Below are 16509 nucleotides of genomic sequence, written 5' to 3' on the forward strand. Positions count from 1 at the left end.
TTATTTATTTTTACTAGATAATAGAACATTCTCTTGCTGTGGTAGAGATCACAATGGCAGATAATTTGGAGACCAAGAGAAGGTAGAGAGGAAAAGTCAAAGAAGAAGGTTAAATGAGTTTGGTGTGGGGCCATGGGGCAAGCCTCAGCTACTATGATCCCTCCGACTAGGCAATGGGATGAGGGCAGGATTGGTTGAACCAGTAGTGGGATGGAGAGAGTTGGGTTGGGAGGATGGGTTGACCCTGATGGTTGAGTAGGGGAGCAATGGATTGTAGCAGCCTGAAAAGGTTAGCAGCAGGGTGAAGGAAGGGGAAGGAATGTTTCTAGGTAGGACTAGCAATGTTCAAAGAGAGGATTTAAGCATTGAAGTGGAAGCTTTAACAGCCTGTGATTTTTAAGAAAGAGATTTCTATAAACTGGGACTGCATCAGTCTGGGAATGCCTGAAGATAGCTGCAGTTCTCTAGGCACAATTTTCTTGGTACCCTGGGTCCATGCCTGACTCTCCTGCAATAGCATTACAGAAGGGAAACTGGTGCCCAGCATTTGAAACGCTAAAAATGCAAACTTGATTTAAAGATAAACGGCAAGCCATTGCCATGTCTCATACTATGCCATTTTAAAATTGTACTAAACTTGCATGATTTTCTACTCATGGCAGTAAATATATAGTACACATGTCATCCTCAAATAATAGAAACAGAAGTATGATTTTGAAGCTTAACCCTTTTCTCTAGATGTATCTGAAAAGGAATGTATAATTCTTTATATACATTCACTATTTTTAATTCTTTATATATTTTCTCTCCCACACACAAAGCATCACTGGTGTTTTGAACAATAAACATAGCATGAGAATAGTGTATTTCTTTTTGACCTTTAACAGTGACATTTTAACTTAAAAGAAAATACGTGTGCTTTTCTTTTAACTAAAATTAACTATGACTGAAAACACAACCTGTCTCTCAACTCACTGTGTACTTCTTTTTTGTTTCTGACTCGCCCTATCACTTTGTGCCTCTCCATTCATTCCCTCTCCCTGCCCCCTTCCACACACACACACACACACACACACACACACACACACACACACGATTTTTCCCAGGCTAAACTCATTAGGGGCATATTACAATGCAATTTGAATATAAAACTTCTCCTGCCTGTTTTTCACTCAGTTGAGGCAGGTAAATTGCCATGGTCTCAGGTTTACTATTCATTCTCCTTAACGCTTGATTCAATGACTTCGTTTAACTGGTGAATGTATTTTTGACTGATGAATTTATAGCTGGGTAGATCTAGGCTTTTGAATTCATTTTGGCAACACTGTCTTTGAGACTACACTACATCTCTTTTTTCCTGGTGGTTGTAAAAACAAACCAAAAAACAACCTCTTGAAATGACTGTAAAGATGAATATTTGAAAAAAGATAGACACTTTGAAATTGTCTTTCCCTCACTGTTCTCTTACACCTTATGATATACAAACTGTTTTTATTAAAGTAGTATTTGAAGATCTGAGAGGAGGGGGAATGCAGAAATTTTCTAAATAAAATATGTACATAGTCATAGATGGAAAGTGAAGTTTAAGGTTCAAGTGACGTAGTTGAAGAAACAAATTAAGCTGTGCTCACATAAAGTCCAAACTTGTAATGAAAAGATGACAATCACTGGAATATATGTATTTAAATGTAATGAGTACTTAATGAATCCGTGGTCAGATAGCCTATTTGATTGAAAGATATTTTATTTATTTGCTCTCTCAAATGACGAGGGTGAGGTAGCCCTTATATGCCAAATACCTTGCTCTTCTGTGGGGACAGAAGATGAATAAGCATGGTCTCTGCTGGTGAGGGGCCTAGATGCTGATGTAGGAACCACTCACAGAACCCAACACAAAGCTGTAGGTGCAAGAGAGGTGCCCCAGGTGAAATGGGAGGGCAGATGGGGGATCAGTAACCCGCCTCCAGAGGCATTGGGGTTGGGCATGGTGAAATCAGGAGACTTCCTGGAGAAGGTACAACTAAGCTGACTCTTCATTGATGAGTTACCCAGGCAAAGGGGAGAGGTGATGGAAAAGGTATTTTAAACAGAAGGGACAATCTGAGTCAAGTCAATGAGGCAAGAAACCTAATGTACAAACACTAAAGAATAAATATAGGGAGTGGAAGAAGAGCAGATTAAGGAGAGAATCAAATACCAGATCAAGAGTCTCCTCTGTCCTGCTAAAGAGAATAATCCAGTGCCAATGAGACCAAAATGATAATAATACCAAAGATACAAATTCTGCCTCATTTGTGTGTTGCGATATTATTATTTTGCAAAATGTCTTCATGAATATTCTCATTAGACAGAGAGAACTTAGCAAGGTGTAAGTAGGGTAATAATACTGTCAAAATTAGGGTTGAGAAAAATAGAGGGATTTTAGGAATTTGGCCAAGGCCATATAACTTGTTGGTACCAGATCAGGGCCTGGGGCATGGGTCTTGTGCCGTGACTGGTGCAGTACACTGTCCGTCTGTGTCACGGAGGCACCTTTGGTCAAGACCTTCACTATATCCTGACGTCCAGGCCAGCCGTCTTCTCACCCGTGGGGTTGGTCAGCTGGACTTCTATTTGGTAGAGTAGGATAAAAGCTCACATTGTACATATAATGTAGTCTCTTCACATGAGAGAAACAGAATAAGGAATAATCTATAATAATTCGTAATAATATATTTGTAATTATAAATTACTTATAATTAGTAATCATATAGATTACTAATAAATTATTCAGAAGAACTGGTATCAGCAATGACAAATATATTTATTTCAGGGGCCCAGCACTGAGCAGAGCACTTTGCATTTACTTCTCAAACAACCCCGTGGGGCAGCTACTGCTATTGCCCCTGTTTTACAGGTGAGCAAACTGAGGTTCGGCAACTTGCTCAAGTCACACAGAGATGAGTAGAAGTGCAGTTCATGCTGAGGTTTGTCTGACATCACAGCCCAAGCTCTCCAACTCAGGGTGTGAGAAACCGCCTTTCTCACGTCCTGCCACTTGATTTATGCAACACCTGTGCTGTACCATATGTGAATTGTTGGTATTTAATAAACCATATGGAGACTTTTTTCTCTGTTCCAAGAATTCTACTGCAGAGGCTGCTGTTCTGTAGATAAAGGAACCTCATCCTAGAATGTTTGCTAACTGCTTCTTGGTCCTGCTGTTAAAAAAAAAAAAAAGAAAGAAAGAAAAACAAATGTCTTAGACCTGGTTGGAACTTGGTTTGCTGTTTGTTTACTAATTCAGCTTCAAGGCTGGGCTGTAATGGAAATCTGTTAGAAACTCTGTCCCTTGAACAAAAACCCAGTGTACAAACCACAGCAATGTTATAAAGCTGAACCTACTGAAAACCTGTTAATTTTCAAAAGTGTTTGAACTTCAGGTTTGGCTCCTGTTCCTAAGAACCCAACAGGCTACAGGGCTGTCTTCTTGCATTTCAATGTGTTTTCAGCTATTTTGCATCTCGCTGTTATAGAGAATGCACAGTGAGGTATTAAGATGTGACAGGGTGATGGAAATGAGGAAGTGAAGACGGCACATGGGAAGGCAATAATTAACTGGAATGCATATTTATCAGAGTCTGTCATTGTTTACAAACAGTGTAATGATTCCTGATTGTAGAATTAAACTCCAGGCTCCTAGTTTGTGAAGTCAATCAAACAACCCCAGCAGGTGCAGATCGGCAGAAGGACTAACCAAGTAAGTGTTCTGATGTACAGGATAGAACCAGAAACAGTGAGAGCATCTTCTGTCAAAAACCGATGGTTGAAGATTTGAAAAATCAACCTAGTGGGATGCCTTAACCATTGACACAACTGTGGCATAGTGGGGAAGAACTGGGCTTATAAATGGAAAAATTCTCTACTCTAATATCCAGCTTAGACAAATCCTCTGCTTTCCTGAGCCTCACTTTCCTCATCTATAAAACAGGAATAAGGAAATCTATCTCCTAGATCCTTGCTCTCCTTCTCCACTCCTAGAAGTCACCCTCATCTCTTGTCTGCACTCTATAATAGCCTGCTAACTGGCCTCTCTGCCTCCATGCTTGCTCACCTATAATCCATTTTCTAGAGAACAGCCAGAGTAAGCTTGTAATAAAGACAAATTAAGTCATGTAATTGCCCTGTTAAAACCATCCTTCTTAAAGCCCTGGTATAGAATCCTAACTTCTGACTATAGCCTTTGACGCCTTAAATGATTTGGCCCCTTTCTCTCTCTCCAACCTCATCTTCTACCATTTCTCCTCTCTCACTGCATTCAAGCCACGCAGGTTTTCTTTCTGTTCCTTACACATGCCCTCTTATTCCTACCTCAGGACCTCGGCATCTGATGTCCCCTTTGCCTGTAGTAACTTCTACTTGATCTTCACAGGCTGGCTTCTCTCGGTTGTTAGGTCCCTGCTCGAATGTCAACTTCTCTGGAGATGCCGTCTGACAACTCTTATCTATTGATTGCAGCCCTCTCCCCCAACCCACTCCATTATATCATCCTGTTTTATTTTCTTTGCAGCCATCATCACTACCTGAAATTTTATCATCTTTTACTTGTTTATTGTTTATCTTTCTTGCTGGAGGGTAAAATCCCTGTGGTCGGCTGTGTACCCATTTCTCAGAGATCTCTAGCAGAGAGCAGTCAAATATTAGCTGAGTGCTGAGTGACTAACTGCGAGGATCAAACGAGGAGTAATGAATGGAAATGGTTCCATAATCTATTAAGTATTGTACAAATACTAGGTTTCATAATTTTTCCTCTCCTGCTAAGTCATGGTTCTTCTCAAATCTTTGTCAAAGTGGAATGAGCATAATTTTCAGCCAGAAACTCTTTCAAATGGGAACTTACTTTCCAGGAACTTATAGTTTAATGAAAGATAAGATTAGCAAAAAGAGTAAAATAAAATTTCTTATAAAAAATTTAAGATATCCTGTATTGATTTTGCCAAAGTCAGTTTTCTGTTTTGCACCATGCCACTCTACATAACTGTATGGATGCGTGTATGGCACATGGAATTACTGGAACAAACGGATTTTTATAGAATTAGAGGAGAAGCACAGAAAAAAAAAGGAGTTTGAAATAGTGTTTATGAAGAGAGAGATTAGGATTTATCAATTTGGATATTCTACAGGCTCAGAAGAATTTGTGTTTTTAACTCATTACTTCACCTCCACCCTCAGCCTCTTCCTCTTCCTGGCGCCTTTTCATGTACTTCTTGGCCATTTGTATGTCTTCTTTGGAAAAAATGTCTATTCAGTTCCTCTGCCCATTTTTAAATCAGATATTTTGTTTTCTTACTATTGAGTTATATGAGTTCTTTATATATTTTGGATATTAACCCCTTATCAGATATATGATTTGCAAATATTTTCTCTCATTCCGTAGGTTGCCTTTTCATTTTGTTGATTGTTTCTTTTTTACAAAAGCTTTTTAGTTTGATGTGCTGCCACTTAATTGATTTTTGCTTTTTTTGCTTGTGCTTTTGATGTCATATCTAAAAATTGTTGCCAAGACCAGTTGTCAAGGAGCTTTTCTCCTATGTTTTCTTCCAGGAGTTTTACGGTTTTAGGTCTTATGTTTAAGACTTTAATCCATTTTGAGTTAATGCAATCTCTATCAAAATTCCATCGGCATTTTTCACAGAGATAGAAAAAAAATCCTAAAATTTGTATGGAACCACAAGACTCCAAATAGCCAAAGCAGTCCTGAGAAAGAAGAATAAAGTTGGAGGCATCACACTTCCTGATTTCAAACTGTATTACAAAGTGATAGGAATCAAAACAGTATGGTACTGGCATAAAAATAGACACATAGACCAATGGAAGAGAATCAAGTGCCCAGAAATAAACCCTCACATGTACAGGCAACTAATATTTGACTAGGGAGCTAGGAATACTCAATGGGGGAAGGATAGTCTCTTCAATAAATGGTGTTAGAAAAACTTGGTAACCACATGCAGAAGAATGAAATTGGACCCTTATCTTATACCATTATTTTGGTTCTCTTTTTAAAAAGCTCTTTCCCATCTATTTTCCATGTGTTAACAATTAAGAGTGTCTTACTAAGGGTCCAATCATCATTGCAGAGAGAAGAATGTACTTAACCAGAGGCCAAGCAATGTATCGAATATCTCCCAACCTAACTTCCCCATGGTTATCCCAAGGATCCTACTAATTATTTTCCATCCCCTATGGTCTGGAAATCATTAGTGCTAATTTATATTGGTAGCACTTCCCTTTGCGTTCACTGCTGATTGGATACACTTGTCAAACCAATTGAATGACTGTTTTAAGTGGCTTAACCATGGAGGTAATGGTGGGCTCCGTGATTGAAGGATCTTTCTCCCTATCAGTGGAGGATGAGTTAGACAATTGTATGAGTTTGTGCATTTGTGTGTAATTAATCTGATTTAACAAAAAAAGGCAAATCATATACTATAAAGGAGTAACAATGAACCATCATCACAGTGCACAATTTACTCCCTCTTTCAGCAATTCTTATTGCCCTTAAAGTCACTGCAGGTCGAGTATGGCAATCCTTGCCCAGAGCCAAGAGGAGGCAGACTTACATATTAATAGATTTGTTCATCAGCAATGTTTTCCTAAATATTATCAATCTGTGCAAATGGGATCAATTCTTTGGCAGACAGCCCATAATGAGAGTAGAAAATAGAGATGTTGGTTAATTAATATGAAGGTAGGCTTTGAGTCAACTGTCTATTGAAAGAAAAGCGGAAGAGACCAGAGATTACCTATACAGTTACCTTTATTCAAGTTGCCTTTTAAATATTTCACATTCTGTGACTAATATTAGTGTTTCTATTTGGGTATCAAAAGTCATCAATTATCTTTTAAAAACCTATTATTCAATGGGCATTGAATATATTCTAGGCACTGTGATCATGCTGTGGACAAATATCATTTAATTTTCACCCTCCTACCAGAGACATATTGTTATTTCCAACATTTTCAGATGAAGAAACTGCAAGTCACCAGCAGAGCTGTGCCCTATTCCTGTTTCTTTGACTCTAAAGCCCAAGTTTTGAGCTACTAGGCTTTCCTGCCTGACTCGTTATGGAATTTCTGAAGTCAGACTGCCCAAATCTGCATCACAGCTCATCTCTTAAAGATTTTGGGTTAGTTGCTTAACCTCTCTGTGCCTCAGTTTGCTTTTCTGTAAAATGTGAATGACAGCAAAGCCTACTGCACAGGAATGTTGTGAATCTCAAATGAGACTCTGCAAGGGAAGTACAGAGCAACCCCTGGCATACAGTGAACGCTCAATTTAATGTTATCTATTACTACTGCGTGATATTAATATAGCCTGTGGCTGTGTGCGAAAAATCCTTGATTAGAGCTTCCTCTGTCCTATTTTTGATTCTTTCTAATGAACCAGGGGAAGGGAATTAAGATTTCTTACGTAAATATAATGGTAAAAGACACGAAAGCCTAGATTTTCAAGCTGTCCAATTAGTTGTTTACTTTCAAAAGTTACTGAGGGGCTGGAATCACTGAAACTGTTATGTCTTAAAGTAAACACTTTAACTTTTTAGGCCGATTAGCATTTTTAAATATCTCTGGTAGAACATCCTCATGATATTGAATAACGTGTCCACCAAAAGGTATTAAAAGAGAGCTGGATTTAAATTCATAATATGCCACTTGTCGACTTTGTAACTTTAGATCAGATAAATAACCACTTTGAGCTACAGTTTCCTCTTCCATAAAAAGGAAAGAAGAATAACATCCACCTAATAAGATTTTTGTGAAGATTAAATTATGTAAAGTGGTGAGCACAAATAACAGGAACATAGGAGATCCTCAATAAATGACATATATTATTATTATGCTAAGTTTCTGGTTTTGGAGGGACAGCAATTACCTTATTCACTGTTGGAATCACTATGTACAACGGGTGGCGAGAAAACCTTAGCATGTCTCTTGAGAGTGTTAGTCAAATTTGTTGGGACTAGTGTAGCAAAGAGGCTACCATTCCAGAGAAGAAAAAAGTCATCTATAAATTAGCTTGTCAAAGTAATAGTGCTTGCCCCCTACAGCACCAGCCAACATTAGTGCTAGCTTGCACAAGTGTTCAGAGGATGATAAATGTAAATTAGGCAGATATTAAGTGTGTTCATATGAATTTGATGTAGTATTCAAGATTCTTGTTGTAACACAAAATTAACTCTCATTAGATTAAGCAAAAAGAGATTTTCTTGGCTTATAAAATTATCAGCCTAGGAATGTGGCCAACTTGGGACACTGCTAGATGTAGGGCTCTTTCTCTTGACTATTTCTCAGCTTTGCCTGTCTTCTTTCTGCATGAATGTTCTCCAGCTGGTAGGGAAGATGGCCACTGGACTCACGTCCTCTTAGCTTGGCAACCTCCCACATCATAAAGCATGTATTACCCATAAGCTCTGGAATAACAGTCCCAATGAGGACTCTGATTCACCCAGCTTGGGTCACATGCCCATGCCTGAATCACTCACTATGGTTGGGAGATGAGTGTTCACATATGGGCCATATGTCCTCCCCTTGTGGTTGGACATGGCACCATGATTGACAGCCCCTCAGGACTACATGGAATAGGGAAGGGGCAGTTCCCTAAAGGAAAAGAGAGTGTTTTTCCTGGGAAAAGGGGAAAAACAAACCCTATAATAAATACATTTTTATCTCATTTTAAGAGAAAAAAGACCCTTCGATATTGATTGAGAGGAGTTGTAGGCGGACTTGTTGTTTGGGGGACTTGTTCAAGTTTATGAAAAATTGGTGAAGAAAAATAGAAAAGAGAGTGGCCAGGATGAAGAGGAAAAGGGATCAGGGTGGGTGCCAGAACTTCCCTATGAAATATGCAAATAAGGACTTGTTGGGTGAGAGTAATCAAGTATGATCTTAGCTGAAAAATGCTGAGACTAAGAGGAGGAAATACTATAAGGAGGAAGAAAGCAAGAAAAGGGCAAAAAGGACCTAGAAAATGAAATAAATGTGTCATCAAGGAACGCTTGAAAGAGCAAGGCAGTAGGCCAGGAAGTCAAAATTCAGGATTTCTTGTCATGCAAATCATTGCATTGCTGTATTTAGAGAGAAACCCCACAGATGAAAAACCTGAGCTAGGAGGGTATGTCTGAGCATCACCAAATTGAAAATTTATGTGAATAGAGACCGTGGTTGAATGGTTAGGAAAGGTAGTTTTTACTTAAGTTGTATAATGCCTTTAGAGATTTTTTGATATTAATAAATAACTATGAGTGATGATCAATTAAAAAATATATATATACAGTTGTTCAGTTCTGGATAGGCCTGTGGATTTTGCTATTATCACTGTCAGTCAGCATGTTTTTGTCACATCCATATTAAATGTGTAGTCATAGGCCTAAATATTTTCCATTCTAATGACCTTTACATGTTAGATTTTTCAATCCATTTTTTTGGAGAGGTGATTGAGGGTTTACTGTCTCTTACACACACTAACCAAAAGTTATTCTCTCTACAAGTCATCCATTTCCTCTCCCATTCATATGCCATGCAGCTATTTCCCAAGCATCTGCTCCGGGCCCTGGAACCCTGGCCTGTATATGCCCTGGAGTGTGCATGAGAATTCAGAAGGAAACAACACAGGCTTTATGGTCCATTGTGGAAAACAGACATTAAACAAATAAACCTGGAAAACATCCGTAATTACAAATTGTGGTGGTGTGAAAGAAACGGGCAGAAGGTTGGGACTGGCTTAAATTGAGGTGAAAGATAGATAGGTAAGGTCGCTCTGGGAAAGTGATGTTTAAGCCGAACTCTTGAGGACAAAAATGAGCTAAACAGGTGAAAATCAGAAGAATAAGCGTTGCTGGCAGAAGGAAGAGTAAATGCAAACCCTGAGGTAAAAGAAAAGTCAGCAGGGCAGGAACTGAACCCGTGTGATGGTTTTCTTGTTTCCTTTTCCTAACTCCTCCATTCCAGCACATGTTCCAGCTCGTCAAGAGCTGTGTCTTTCTTTTCTTTTGCATCCCCGGCATGGGTCAGTGTGCTGTTTTAAGCTGTTGTCTCTCAGCTCCAAACCCACCCCTCTCTACTCTGCTGTGTGATGCGGGGGCTGGGATTCAGCTAACCACACTGCCCAGCAGGTTTCCTGCTGGTTCTGTCCATGGTGCTAGAGGAAGGCTCTACGACATGAAGAGAGGGAGGCTTCCTTGTCTGCTCGCTGCTCATCCACATCAACTTAGCTTTTATTTATCCCAGAAGCAGTTGGTCCTAGTTCCTAATTTTGTTTTTTCTGTAATCCCTAGAGCCAGGCCCCTTCATAGAACGAGGACCAGTGAGCAGCATGCCCTCCTCCAGTGCCTGGGTCCCTCCAAAGGATGCCTCTTGCAAGCTTCTAGGTTCTAATAACCTCATCCTCTTTTATTTCTCTCCTCAGCCCTGACGGTGGTAGCTGTCTCCTGCAGTCACTATCTTTGTCTCTTCAGTGTCCCTTTTTCCATTTTCACTCCTCCAATATTTGTTTAACCAATTCCTTACATTAAATTATCCCCATTAGGATAAGGTGGAATGTTTGTTTTCCTGACTGGCCCTGACTGGTGTGTGGATGGTTTAACTGTCTTCTCTTGCCCAAACTTGCCACCTCTTAATGAGGAGCCCCTGCTGGGCCCATCCAAGGCCATGTCTCCACGAGTGGAAAAGGTCAACCACAAGCAAGAAATGATGATTGTCAAGCTTGAAGATGTATTTTTCCCAGAAGCTTGCACAGCCTGCCTATTCCCAATCTCCACAATGCAATATCTTTTCCAAGGTTAGAAGAATTATAAAAACATCAATTTGGCCATTATTGACTTTTCAACCTGGATACCAAGAAAGTCTTTCAGCAGCCTCAATAAATTAAATCTGGCCACCTAGCTCCCAGACTGGCAGACTCCTACATCATTGACAGAGAAGACAGGGAAAGCAGTTTTCCCAGCTGTTTCTGTAAATGATGTGCATTGTGTTCACAGCCATTAGCAGGTGGAGCATTTGAAGTGTGGGTAGATTGCAGAGCTGACTCTTTTAAAAATGCATAAGCACTTTGTGAGTTTGCTAAGTCATGTTTCACTCAGCTCGGTTTGAATTTTTCATAGAGGAGAAATATTCTGTAGCTTTTCCTCTTTGATTCCTCCAGTAAAGACTTCCACAGTTAGGGCTATAGTGGAGAGGGGACAATCATACAATTTGCTTGATTGGTCCTCAGGTGTTCCAAGCTGTAAAATGTTGGAAGATTTGGGCTTTAAGGACTTGGGGCAATTGAGTTTCCTGCCCTTCCGCATTTAATCTAAACTTAAAATTCCTCCCTGCCCTGGGTTTAAATTTATTTGAAGTGTCTTCAAGTACATTTTTATCCTGCAAGACTCATCCATTTGTGAAATTCTAAGCACTGTAAGGTAAAGGAAGCTTCTTTCTAAAACTATCCCCTGGTGACATACTGTGTGCCAGACACTGTATGTGCTTGTGGTTCCTCTCCCCTCCCATGACAAAGTCAGGTGTTACTAAATGCTGCATATACATTTTCCTGATGAGTCCACTTGTAGCATCAGTGTCCTTCCTAACATGATGCTCCAGCCGGATCTAAAAATTAGTTGTATAGTCTGTTGGTGGAAACATACTAATCATATCTTACATGCTCCTGATTTGTTTTGCTTATGTAGATCAGTGTCTGGCTTATAGTAGAGCAAATATATATGAATTAGTGGAAAGCTTATTGTGTGCCACAACCTATGAAACATCTTTACATTAATTATCTCACTTGATTTTCCTAAAACCCCTGTGAGGAAGATACTATTATTAGCCTTATTTTTCAGATGAGGAAACTGAGGCTCAGAGAAGTGAAGTAATTTATCCAGGCTTACACATTGTGGGGCCTGACTCTGGAGACTGAAGTCTGCCCTTGCTATGTTATCAACTTGATACAATTCAACATACGTGTTTGGCTCATTCATTCATTCATCAAACACTTATCAAACCTCTATTTTGTGCCAGGCATCAAAAATGATATAATATCCAACAAATTCAGCAGTGGTTTCTTTAAAAATAAGGTATAGCCGTTAGGCTTTTTGACCAGCAACTGGTTTAGAAGCCCTCAAAAAGGCTGTAGGTTTTTTGCTTTTTTAATATCGATAAATCAGACTTTTCTTGGAATGAAATGATTTTCTTCCTATACCTGGCTGATCAATTGTAGCCTATTTTCTCCTCAGATGGAGAGAATTATTCCAGCCAGTATTGAAACCTCAGCAAATTGGGAGCAAAAGTGTGTTGCAATTTGAAGTACCAGGGTATTTATGAGATCATTATTTGCTATAATTGGGGGGATTCTAGAATACTTTGTGTTATGGAAATGACCTTTCATAGATCTTTCCACACTTTCCAGAACTAGTGAGCATGTCAGTGGGATTGCGAGGGCGAAAGGGTCCAGCACCCACATCCCTTACTTCTGTGTTTTGGTTTAAAACCTCCATCGTGGTGAAGTTCTTGGGAAGAGGGTAATCAGATAAACAGTGCTTCCCCAAAAGAAACAAGGTGGTTATCTTCTCACATTTTATTATTTTTCAAATTTCACAATGACTTCACACAGCACCTCCAGCTGGACTGTATTAATCCCATCTTCTTTCTTGATTTCAACATAATATATACACTTCAAAAGCTATCTTAAGAATTATCTTTCCAAAATGGCAAAACATTCAAATGGTCTCATAAAATATTGAAACGTGTTGTAGTATAACAGGCTCCACTAAAATTAAGTTGTTCAATTTCCCTTTAGTAGTGATAGCACCTAGAATAAGTAATACATCTATTTGCCTGGGAGCTGGAGGATTCCAGCTGACGTTTAAAACCATGATCATCCCAGCAGTTCAGGGAAGAAATTTTCCACGTGAATACACAGGGCTCCCTCACTCGATGGTGTTTGTGTTGTTCAAATGGCTTTTAGAAAAGCCTCGGGTTTCCCTCCGAGTCCGCTGTATGGAATGACTTTACCATGAGAAGGTAACTCTTGGGCAGAAAAACACAGGCTTGCATTTCCACGGGTTCAGCAGAGTTTATGGCCAAAATATTTTGTCATCTTGTTTTAAGGTAACAGGCAGGCATGTCCCGGCATATATTTCTTCTCCTCCTTTCTGTCTTTCCTCTCTTCCTCTTCTTTTTTTTTGAAGGCTAAGTTCAATTTCTAAACTTTTCTCAAAAAGGATCAAACTAGATCAGCTTTCAGTTGATGTGATTACTTTTCTTGACCCAATTCATTGGAGCCATTTCTCTGTTGAGTCATATTAGGTAGGGTTGGCCGGGTTTGGAGAGGCAGAGGCAGATCTGCCTCCTGAAGGAGAAAAACGATCCCCTCAGAATCCGAGCTGGCAGACAGAAGCCATTCTCTATGGCTGATATTTTCAGTCACCAGCTGGTCCATGTTGAACAGTTTCTCTGTTGCATGGAAGATATTTATCTGTAATAGCCTGGGATAAGTAGGACATTACTGCTGTGGTGATTCCTTTTGGCTAATTGGATTGTCGCATTTAATTTAATGGGTATATAAATGCCATGATTACACAGATACATTTTAAAAAGTGGTTTGAAAGAGTGAGTATATGTTAGAGATAACTTTTGGAGTTGTGATTTATAGGGGCTTTTTCTTTTTTACTCCCTCTGGAAATTATATAAGTTGCTATAAATGCTTAAATCATTGAGATATGTAAAGGACAGGCATTATACAAGAAGACAGGACATAACTTTCCAAAGAGTTCCCGTTCTAGGTTTCCTCCACTTTGACTATATTAAAAAAGGGCAATAAAACGGGACCTTATTATAATGTGACTCATTATTTATGAGAATAAGATATAATGCAAATCAAAACTGGATCTCCTTTAAACCATATAAAGATACTGCATTATCCTTGTCCTCAACATTAGCATCATAAAGGAGATTCATTTTCCCTTTATTTTTTATGGCTTAAGTGCAATGAACTGTATAATATATGATCAGTAAATAGTATCAAGTTCATGATTCCAAGAAGACTGTGGCTGTTCAGAGGGTGGAAGTCTAAGAGCAGTGACTTATATTTTGGAAATTGCTTTGTGCCATGATTGTGGATTTTCTAGTTTAAGGAGCCACCAACTATGTATCTGAAAAATGGCTATGCCTCCAAATAGCTGAATACAGTGTTGTAAGTCAAGACTCAGGGAAATAGGGAAAGAAGGACTCACACTGGTTTAAATATAATTTAGTGGATCATATAACTGAAAAGTCTACTGACAGTACTAGCTTCAGGTATGGGTGGATGAAGGTACTTAAAAAGTATTCCTAGGATACAGTCTTCTATTGGATTTCTACACTGTGCTCTGAGCTATTTGCTGGGATTACAACAATGTGCCCACACTGTGCCCACCTCAAGAAGCTCATGGTGTAGTAGCTGAGATGCATAAGGTAAAAAAAGTTATAACAGAATGTGATATGTGCAATAATAAAGGCACTTACAAAATAAAACCATAATTCAGAGGAAAAAATGGCAAATATTTCTGAGGAGAGGTGAACAAGGCCTTTAGAGAAAAGTGAAACCTTGAACATTGTTTTGAAAGAGAAGCAGGAATTCTATGGGCAGGCAAATTAAAGAAAAATAGTTAATTGCCTTGGTTATGATATTTGGAAAAGCTATATTCAAATCCCAGCTCTGCCACTTACAAATTGTGCAGACTATGGCAAGTTTCTTAAATTCTCAGGGTCTTAGCTTCCTTGTATGGGAGTGGAGCTACTGAGTTCATAGAATTATTATGAGGATCCAGTGAATTGATGGGTGCACAGCTACATGGGGGTTGGCACAGAGTAAGCCCCCCCTGAGGACTGGCTGTCATTCCCCTCTTCCAGACTGCCCCATACCTGACTGCTGTCATGTGGAGCTTGGATTAGGGTTTAACATCAGCCACAGTGAAGTCAGCTAGCATTTATTGAGTGCTTACTGGATGTCATGTACTTCGTTAAGAATTTCACTTGACTTATCTAAATCCTCCCTACAATTCTAGGTAGTAGGAAAATTATTATCCTCATCTCACAGATGAGGAAACTGAAGCTTTGAGAATTTAAGGAATCTGCCAGGGAACAAAGTTAGGAAATGGCACAGCTGAGTGTTCTTACCCAGGGCTGTCTGACTCCAAGGCCCATGGACTTAAGCATTATACTATATTTCGTCTTACATGGCATGCCGTTGTTAACTTCCTCCCCTCAGTGCACTTGGATTCTGGGTGCTCCTGTGGCAGCCCATCCTGTGTGCCACCCCACTTCTTCTACAGATGTGGTTGTGGATGTTCGTGTGTGTGTGTGTGTGTGTGTGTGTGTGTGTGTGTTCAGGTGGGATGCTGCTACTCCAAGCTGAGCTGGCTGGCATTAATCTTTCGGGTCATGTGCTTCCTTGCAGGTGAGCCTTCTAGGTGGTCCTCCTCGCACTGTGATTGCTGCTGCAAGAACGGCAAGGGCGACAAAGAAGGGGAGAGCGGCACGTCTTGCAACGACCTCTCCACTTCCAGCTGCGACAGCCAGTCTGAGGCCAGCTCTCCCCAGGAGACGGTCATCTGTGGGCCCGTGACACGCCAGACCAACATCCAGACTCTGGACCGTCCCATCAAGAAGGGCCCCGTCCAGCTGATCCAACAGTCAGAGATGCGGCGGAAAAGCGATCTGCTCCGGACTCTGACTTCGGGCTCCAGGGAGTCGAATATGAGCAGCAAAAAAAAGGCTGTTAAGGAAAAGATCTCAATTGAGGAAGAGCTGGAGAAATGCATCCAGGATTTCCTCAAGATCAAAATTCCCGATCGGTTTCCTGAGAGGAAACATCCTTGGCAATCTGAACTCTTACGGAAGTATCATCTATAGGGGGGGGCTGGGGGGTGGCAGAAGAAACAAATCGTGTCACCATTTTGAAAGAAATCTTCTAAAAGAAATTCATATTTGAAAAGAAAAATACTAACTAACAATACACATTTGTTAGACCACAATAGCCCATTGATATACTACTGCCTACTTACCTAGTTCACCTTAACATGTAAATCCACAGGGTAGATTTCTTTCCGGATGTGGAAGTATAAGAAAATCTTTTTTTGGTTCTTTGTTTGTTTGTTAACTTAGTCCCATGTGCTGAATATCTTATCTATAATGAGAGCCGGCTACATAAGAGTAGCTGAGAGGCCTTGGGAGTCATTGATCTCAAACTGGGTTTTTCTCTCATCTTCTACCTCCTTGCTTTGAACAAGAAGATGGTAGAAAGAGATCTGGCCCAATGGCATACGTTTGGATTTTTTAAATTTTCCTTTTCCCTTTGTTTATGGGGTAGTGGGGAAAATGGCAGATTTATATGACTTTTCACTCAAATCTATTATGTGCCAGTTTATATCGACTCCTTATGCATGAGTATTTGTGCAACACAAGCACAACGAAGTATGTATATACACACAGTGCACATGACCCCAGGGCCTGGAC

At 39.8% G+C, this 16509-nt stretch overlaps 1 protein-coding gene across 2 annotated transcripts in view; it reads left to right on the plus strand.

The window, feature by feature from the left end:
- Positions 1–15906, plus strand: part of KCTD16 (potassium channel tetramerization domain containing 16) — a 232175-nt gene extending 216269 nt beyond the window's left edge. For both annotated transcript variants that reach the window (XM_058543141.1, XM_058543152.1), the window contains exon 3: positions 15452–15906. In XM_058543141.1, coding sequence (XP_058399124.1) covers positions 15452–15906 — 455 coding nt within the window. The remainder of the gene's footprint in view (positions 1–15451) is intronic.
- Positions 15907–16509: the final 603 nt, after the last annotated feature.

The sequence above is a fragment of the Diceros bicornis genome, chromosome 1 (assembly GCF_020826845.1).
Source record: "Diceros bicornis minor isolate mBicDic1 chromosome 1, mDicBic1.mat.cur, whole genome shotgun sequence".
Lineage (NCBI taxonomy): Eukaryota > Metazoa > Chordata > Mammalia > Perissodactyla > Rhinocerotidae > Diceros > Diceros bicornis.